Genomic DNA, 8,866 nt, shown 5'->3' on the forward strand with positions numbered 1-8,866 from the left:
TAAGAATTGCACATATTTAACCTATATCAGATTGCCTATTGTCTTAAGGAGGAGAGAAGAAAAATTTAGAACACAAAAGGTTTTATAAAAATAAATGTTGAAAATTATATGTATTTGAGAAAATAAAATATTATTGAAAAAAAATTTTAAAGAAAAGGGGAAAAAATATTAGCCACCACAGATTGATAACTTGTATAATGATTAAATGATGAGGTAATTGTGCTATGAGTCGTAATATGTTCAGTTCCTAAATTTATAGCAGTAAACACTCCCACCTCTCTGCGATTTAATCTTTTTTCCTTCTTAGTTCATTGACCTATGTAGCCTGACCTATGTGGTCTCTATCCCTAAGTTTCTATAGCTTATTAGCTACATAGCTTGGGGTGGTCAAAGCTAACCTTATGAGGGCCACAAAATTAACTTTTATCCATTTGAATAACAATTAAAGCAAGTAACTTGGCCTAAAGTTCTTAGCCTTTTTTAAAGGTTGAGTATCTCCATCCTTCTAAGGAGTTATCTTATTTTTCTTATTTAATAAGGTTATGCATAAGAATTTTTCATTTTGCCTAATGTTGAACCATAGGGCCATAATTATGTTGGGAGTAGCCAAGAAGATCTTAGACTAATCCATCCCCTACCTTGAGACAAGTAAATGGCTGAATGCCAGGATATTCTCTCTTCCTGATTGTATTACAGAAGGAGATAACATGACTTATTTGGCAATCTGTTGTGTTAAAATTTTTCATGACAAAAAGTCTCACTTCCAATTTAATTTGGAGGTGGGGAGGGGTAAATTGTGTTGGTATGATTAGAACCATTAAGAAAAAAGTAATAATAGTTTGGAACAGTAGCTTTGGGGTATGATTCAGATAATTAGTAATGGAAAAGATTATTAAGTAGCAGTAAGGACCTGAGATTTGCATTATGAATTTGCAATGGAAGGAGTCTGTTCAGCTTCATGGCTTTCAAGATAATTTGATTTTTGAAGAATAGGTTCATAACCCTCAGAAAGGTATAAGAGACATTGCACATGTTGTTAGACATATTTGACATATTGGCTAGTTTTAAGATGATAAAGAAATAATTTACTCAGAAAAATATTTTTCACAAATGAGAAGAAAAAAAGATCAAAAACTTTAATCTTTTATAATGAACTTCTGCCATAGTGTTGCTATCTTTCTAACTCGTTTCCGTCAAGACTGTACTTATTAATAACCTTCCATTATATCTGAGCATATTTATTGTAGAAGACAACCAATACCTTCTCTTTGCACTTGTCTCATCAACTTTTACATCCATCATATGTTTTCAGAATAGATATTCCAATTGTAAAACTACAATTTTGAGTTAAGGTCTCATCTTCTACTTATTTCTTGTCCATGAATTTGTGTCATTGTCCTAAAAATTTCCCAATTTTACTCAGCTTCAGGACTTTTTTCCTTTGAAAGCTATTTACATTAGATTAAATTGATCTGTCCTTATTCCTGAAGATATCATTTAGAAGACTAATCATAATTTGGATGATTATTCAACTTTTACTAGAAGTCTAGTAAAAGTTTATTCTCTTAAATTATCCTCTATTTACCTTGCAAACATGGTTGGTGTTAATTATTTTCAGGATAATTGGTGCTTTTAATCTAAGCTGAAAACATGACTTGAGGAAAAAAAAATAGTAAAGGACGCCAAGGTTCAGGTGGTGGTCTTGTTCACAAAAATTGTTCACAGGCGCAATTAATGGCAGTGCAACTTTGGAAGGATATGCATGTTGGAGACAAGAAAATAAGTATTATTGAGCAAGTAATCAACAGCTTGGAAGAAAAACCTATTCAAAGACCCATGTGAGAAACTTCATTTATCAAAGTCAGTATTGAATTGATACACAAATCTGCTGTATTTTTATCCAAACGCAAAATACTAAAACATTTGAAGGCAGCTTGGTAATACTGGATAGAGAAGGTTGGCTTTGAGTCAGACTCAAGTTCAAGTACAAGTAGGCATATGCCACTTGACCTTACAACAAATGTTCCCAAATGTTTTCCAAGTTTCAGGAAAATTTTTCATTATTATTAGTAAAGGGGAGCTTAATTGCAGGCAGTTCCCTATACCGAAAGATTCATAGATTGACCACTCTCCCCAAAATTTGAAAGAACTGTTACTATTGTATTTTTTTCCTTTAATGATTGATTTCATACCACATGATTACAAAGCATGTACAAAAATTTCTATAGGAAATTTTTGACTTAAGAGTAAGAATTAGAGTTCAGGCTTGAACAGTTAAAAACTAGCTGTGTGGCTACCAACAGAGCATTTCACATTTATAAGCCTGAGTTTTTTTATTTGTAAAATGTAAGAAATCACTTTGTAAAATGTATGTAATCTATTTAAAAGGCAATTCTATCATCCATATGCGTATTCTCTCTCTCTGACCATATTGGCAAACAACATATTTTGCCTTTTTTCCCCAACTTGAGTCTGAAATAGAACAATTTTTTTTAATAGCTTTTTATTTACAAGTTATATGCATGGGTAATTTTACAGCATTGATAATTGCCAAACCTTTTGTTCCACTTTTTCCCTTCTTCCCCTCCACCCTCTCCCCCAGATGGCAGATTGACCAATACATGTTAAATATGTTAAAGTATAAATTAAATGCAATATAAGTATACATGTCTTAATAGTTATTTTGCTGTACATAAAGAATCAGACTTTGAAATAGTGTACTATTAGCCTGTGAAGGAAATAAAAAATGCAGGCAGACAAAAATAGAGGGATTGGGAATTCTATGCAGTGGTTCATAGTCATCTCCCAGAGTTCTTTCACTGGGTGTAGCTGGTTCAATTCATTACTGCTCTATTGGAACTGATTTGATTCATCTCAGTGTTGAAGAGGGTCACGTCCATCAGAATTGATCATCATATAGTATTGTTGTTGAAATATATAATGATCTCCTGGTCCTGCTCATTTCACTCAGCATCAGTTCATGTAAGTCTCTCTAGGCCTTTCTGAAATCATCCTGGTCATTTCTTACCGAACAGTAATATTCCACAATATTCATATACCACAATTTATTCAGCCATTCTCCAATTGATGGGCATCCACTCAGTTTCCAGTTTCTGGCCACTACAAAGAGACCTGCCACAAACATTTGTGCACATACAGGTCCCTTTCCTTTAAGATCTCTTTGGGATATAATATAAGGCCAGTAGAAACACTGCTGGATCAAAGAGTGTGCACAGTTTGATAACTTTTTGAGAATAGGACAGTTTTTTAAGTGAGTAATAAAATCTTTGTTATAAAAAGGGAATGCTCATTTCTATTATATGGAAAAATGTAGTTTGTGATGTTTTACTTTAAATGACAGACATTTATACACATACCTCTCATAGTTACCTATTCAAAATCAAGATGTGTTTTTGGTATTTCATATGAATACAAATCTTTTCATTAAATACTTAAATGCCATAGTTATCTTCTATATTCCATAATGCATTCAGCAGTGGCAAAAGAATCTGAAGGACTCCTTCTCTCTCCTCCCCATTCTCTCCTTCCCCTCCTTAAAACCTTTGTAGAACATTCATCATCATAGCAAATATCTTTTAAAAGCATCCATTTTCTCATTGAAAAATAATCTACATCTCATTGAAAGTAATCAGAGAATTCCTGAAAAGAGGTCTAGTTGAATTTTAAAGTGATTTTCTCTATATTCATGTATGAATATTCACAGATAACTCCTTATTGGAGAACTGCATTTTCTTTTGAGTTTTGTGCTAATCGTTTTATAATTATTTATATTTATATTTATATATATGTATGTATAGACATATACATATATATATTATATCCAAGTACAACAGGATGTTTTCTCTGTATCCTTCAGTTAATTATATAATATGAAATCTATAGAAAATGATTGTGAAAAAAAATCTGCCAGTCAGGGTACTCTTCATAAATTTAGAGATAATTCTTATTCAGGTTTTATAAAAGAAATTTGGCATGTGGATCAAAATAGAAGTGAATAAATCATCTCTAGTTCAAACAGGCCTGCTTCTAATTCATAGGAATCTTTATGTTATATAGTCTTAATCACTAATAATTTATTATATATTCAGAATTTATAATATATTTAATAATATAATATATAATATGTTATAATCAGAAATTATAATAATTTCAGAACTCTGAAAATGTTCTGTGAAATGAAACTTCAGCTTTCTCTATTTTGTATGTTCTTTTAGCACAATTAAAAACAAGGGTCAAAAAATTGCATAAAAGATCCCTGGGTGAGCTAATTAATTTTTTCTAAGCCTCCATTTATTTCATTGTCTGTAAAGTGAAGAGGACCTCTGTCCTCTCTGTCTTCTTGGGAGTAGTGATATTGTTGAGTTGGGCATATCACATAACATAAAAATAAGCACTGGTAATAGGTAAAAATATATAAAGGTAGATCTCTGGCAGCACATGGGTAGATTCTCTTATGAGAAAATTATGAAAAATTTCTAGAATTAGATGATGACATTTCATGATCTACACGAGGTAATAATGCTTGTGATTAATGAGAACAATCAAGCATATAGTGTTTATATGTAACACACCCAAAATATTAACACATGCTAGCTCTATGGCTATTATCAAAGCATTTCAATTTACAAGCCTAAATTTGCTTATTTGTAAAATGTATGCAATCTCTTTAAAGGGCAATTCCATCATCCAAGTACCCTTTTTCGATCTTTCCGACCATATTGACAAACAAAATGCATATTGCCTTAAACATTTTGGTTGAATTGGGATTTGAGTTTATTTTTTTCTTTTGAAATCAAAGCCCCTCTCCCCTGCATTTTTCAAATATATACTGAATAACAAGATTGAGAGGAAGAACCTGACCTACAGTAAATTACATGTCATGATGCATTTTCATCTGATGCTTAGCGACTACAGAAAAACCTCTTAAGATCTCTTACAATTTTTAATATAAAAGATTATATCACATAATAAACACAGAAACAACACTTAAGCCAATGCCAAAAAATTTCTAAATTCAGTGTTGTTTTAAATACGTATGCAAGTTTAAAAATGAAAAGGAAGATTATCCGTTGTCTTAATTTTTATAGAAAGGTGAAATAAACCTAACCATTGTGATATGAAACTTGGGCTCAAACTTTAAAACCTTTATGTTCCTTGCTAGCAATAAAATTATCATATAGGGAAGAGGGAATATATATATGAGAATTGATTTGGTCAAAATTCATTTGGTGGTGAACTAACTTTTTTCTTTGGTTATTTCATATGAACACAAACCTTTTTATTAAGTACTTAAAACGCCAGGTACTTGTTCTTCTATATACTATGATGCAATAAGCATTTTGGGGTGGCTGATGAGCTTTCTAGTGTTAAACTTCTCCATGCTATTTGTAGTCTTTTATTTTCTGTTTTGAAAGAGGACCAAGTTGAACCTTGATCATTTTTTTTAAGCCATTTCAAGAGTACTATTTCACTTATGTGTCATGATTTGGGCAATTTACATTAAGATTACTTGTACTGAAATGAGTTAGTCTTTGTCATTTGGTTAGTTGTTTGCTTATTAATTTGCTTTGTATTGAATTGGGATAACTGCTAACCAAACAAGAACCTCCTCCCCATAGTGGTGGGAAAGTTAAAAAGTGTTGCTTTGCCAGTTCTTAACACTTTTGGAAGAACAGAAGATGAAGAGCTGAAATCACTTTTGGCTTGGCAACATTAACTTCTGACAGTGCATTTTGGGAAAAATAAATCTTAATTTTCACCCTTTTGTGTGCCTTTATTGTTTGAAGTGAATGTTTCAGTGATGCATGAGGTAACAGCCATTAATTGGCATTTTAATTTGGGAAAAGAATATAAAATTTAACCAAAAACATTGATTTTTCCAACATCACATGTGCAACATTGAATTTTCTTGGTTTAGGATCACAATTTTCTAACAAGTCAAGCTGAATTGAAATCTATTGATGTGGCAATTGCCGCAGTGTTAAATGAAAATGCCTCTCAAACTGACTAGGGGGAAAAAAGCCACTACCAACCACTCAAGTTCCATCAAGATCTGCCCCGTCCATAAGTTGCTGTCTCATAAAGTTCCCTTTTTAGTTTGCTGTATCCATCACTGTTGTATAAAAATCTGCATTGTGTACTTAAGATTTTCAAACTTTGAAACTTTTAAGAGAGTGATTATAATGAAATAGTGCTTTCTTTGTTATTTTAAAGTGTTTTATTTGTTAAATTATTTTCTTGTTTATTTTTAGGCACTCAAGGAGTTGCTCCTGGTCCTGTAATTGGCTTACAAGCACCATCTACTGGTCTTCTGGGTGCTCGGCCTGGCTTAATACCCCTGCAACGCCCTCCTGGAATGCCTCCACCTCATTTGCAACGATTCCCTTTGATGCCACCTCGCCCTATGCCGCCTCATATGATGCACAGAGGACCACCTCCAGGCCCAGGAGGCTTTGGAATGCCACCACCTCATGGAATGAAAGGCCCCTTTCCACCCCATGGCCCTTTTGTTAGGCCTGGTGGAATGCCAGGACTTGGAGGCCCAGGCCCAGGCCCTGGTGGAGCTGAAGACCGAGATGGAAGGCAACAGCAACCCCAGCAGCAACCACAACAGCAGCAACAATTTAGAAATGAAAATAGGCAGCAGTTCAATTCAGGTAGAGACCAAGAAAGATTTGGGAGGAGGTCTTTTGGAAATCGGGTAGAAAATGATCGGGAACGCTATGGTAACCGTATTGATGACAGAGATAATAGTAATCGTGAAAGGAGAGAATGGGGGAGAAGAACCCCTGAACGAGACAGGCACAGAGACTTGGAAGAAAGGAGACGATCCGGTGGACATCGAGACAGGGATTCTAGAGAGAGAGATTCTCGTAGAGATAAGGAAGAAAATCGAGGGAAGGAAAAACCTGAGGTGACAGATAGGTCAGGTGGTGATAAAACCATTGAACCTTCTAGTGGCCAAGTGGGAAATGCAGACACTATTTCAGAACTTGATAAAGGGGAGTCAACAGTTATAAATCCTACTGAAGAGTTACCATCAGAGGCTACTTCATCTGTTGATGAACCTGAAAAGGATTCTGCCTCAGGAGTAGAGGCTTCTCGCTAGAGACTGGAATTTGTCAAAATGTGACAGTGACATTTGAGCATAGAGCTTGAGGTGTACAGACAGATGCTGTATTATATTTGCTTCTGCTATATCACAACCCCTCAGTAGTTGGTGGGGAATTATAAGCAATTTGATTGCTTCCCTTCTATTTAAAATAGCCACAAAATGACAAAAATATGAATAAAATATTACCCTTTTGCTGTAACTTTTTTAAAGTTTTGACTTTAAAAAGTTTACAAATCGTAATTAGAAGTGCTTTCTATTTTTTTTTTTAATTTAAGAAAAGGTAACAGTGAAAGCTCCTCAAACAATAGGGATGTTTTTAATAAACTCTATTTTCGTAACAAACTTTAATGTGTGCTATTCTTCCTACACTGCACTGAAGCGGAAAAGAAATGTTCAGCATCTTAAAGTTTGAGCTGTTAATGCTGTACTGAAGTCTAAATTAGACAGTTTAAATTGTTTATATTTGTTGGAAAAAAATACATCTTTGTGTAGTTAAATTCACAGGAGCAGGTTTTTATTTGTAATAGTTGATTTTTAGATGCATTTTAATCTACTTGACCATATAAGGTAAAAAAGTTAGTGGTTTTAAAATGTTATTTGGAGAGCTAATTGTTAGTGTTTGTGATTCAATCAAGGTTTTATTTTTCTCATTGGTTCTGTGGTGTTGCCCTAATTAATTTGTAGAAAGACAAATTTCTTTACTGACACAATTGGACCCTTAGGAAAAAAACAATTAGATATATTCAAATTATTACCGGATAATATGCCCATTTGGGAAATTAGCCTGCTTTTTTTCTTTTAACCCACAAATGCATTGTTTTGTTTTGTTTTGTTTTGTTTTCAGGTGGTTGAGAGGGTGGGGTTTGGAAAAGAAATCAAGACTGAAAACTCCAGCTTAAAATATTTTTCTTTAATATTGAGAATTTTAAGATGCTACCTGTTCTGCATAAGTTAAGCTTTTATTTCCTCACTTATTTTGTGCACTTCCTTACTAGGCAGATTTCTTTCTAGGTAGTCTTGCTGCATTTCTGTAACAAATTAATGGAGTTTAAATTATCTATACAGGAGATGATAAAATAGCCAAAGCCAAAAAAGCAAATCAAGATTAGGGTACAAGAGCATTCATCCAATAGCCTACCGAAAAGGTATTCAGTGTTGCACAAAACCAAACACTGTGCTCATAAAAATTGTATTAATCTTGTGCTTTTAAAAAAAGAAACAACAACCTATTTTGGCTTTGATGTAATACCGTTAATTTCTCTTCTCCCCACCTTTCCCCTAAATGAAGAGGCAGCTGCTTTGTTACTTGAGTAATTTTTTTAATGCTGCTTTTTTGCAGCAGGGCATTTGAGGGGGTAAGGGGGGGGGAGTGGGGGGCATTTTTATTATGTTCCTGCATTTGCAGAATAAAGGAGAAAAATCCTGTTTACATAGCTGTGAACTTAAAATTCCATGTGTTCAAAAATTTGTCTTTACTGTTTTGTTTCATTCATGTTGGAGCCATTGAGTCACCTGAAAGGATATTTGTATGAAGACTGAAATCATAGCCTAAAAAACATCCATTATTCCAGTTTTGATTATTCAAAATTTACTTAATTTTTTTACAAGGGAAGTTATACCATATGACACAAAAGAGTCTCTCGAATGGTGCAATGAGTACCCTATCTAGTATTGGGCTATTATTAGTAGAGTTCAGTGAAGAGTTACAACTTGTACTTTTCTACTCCTTTA

At 33.6% G+C, this 8,866-nt stretch overlaps 1 protein-coding gene across 5 annotated transcripts in view; it reads left to right on the forward strand.

Moving 5' to 3' along the window:
• Positions 1-7,477, forward strand: part of SCAF4 (SR-related CTD associated factor 4) — a 96,538-nt gene extending 89,061 nt beyond the window's left edge. For all 5 annotated transcript variants that reach the window (XM_051984879.1, XM_051984882.1, XM_051984881.1 and 2 more), the window contains one exon: positions 6,273-7,477. In XM_051984879.1, coding sequence (XP_051840839.1) covers positions 6,273-7,129 — 857 coding nt within the window. In that variant the 3' untranslated portion in view covers positions 7,130-7,477. The remainder of the gene's footprint in view (positions 1-6,272) is intronic.
• Positions 7,478-8,866: the final 1,389 nt, after the last annotated feature.

The sequence above is a fragment of the Antechinus flavipes genome, chromosome 3 (genome assembly GCF_016432865.1).
Source record: "Antechinus flavipes isolate AdamAnt ecotype Samford, QLD, Australia chromosome 3, AdamAnt_v2, whole genome shotgun sequence".
In the NCBI taxonomy this organism is placed as follows: Eukaryota; Metazoa; Chordata; class Mammalia; order Dasyuromorphia; family Dasyuridae; genus Antechinus; species Antechinus flavipes.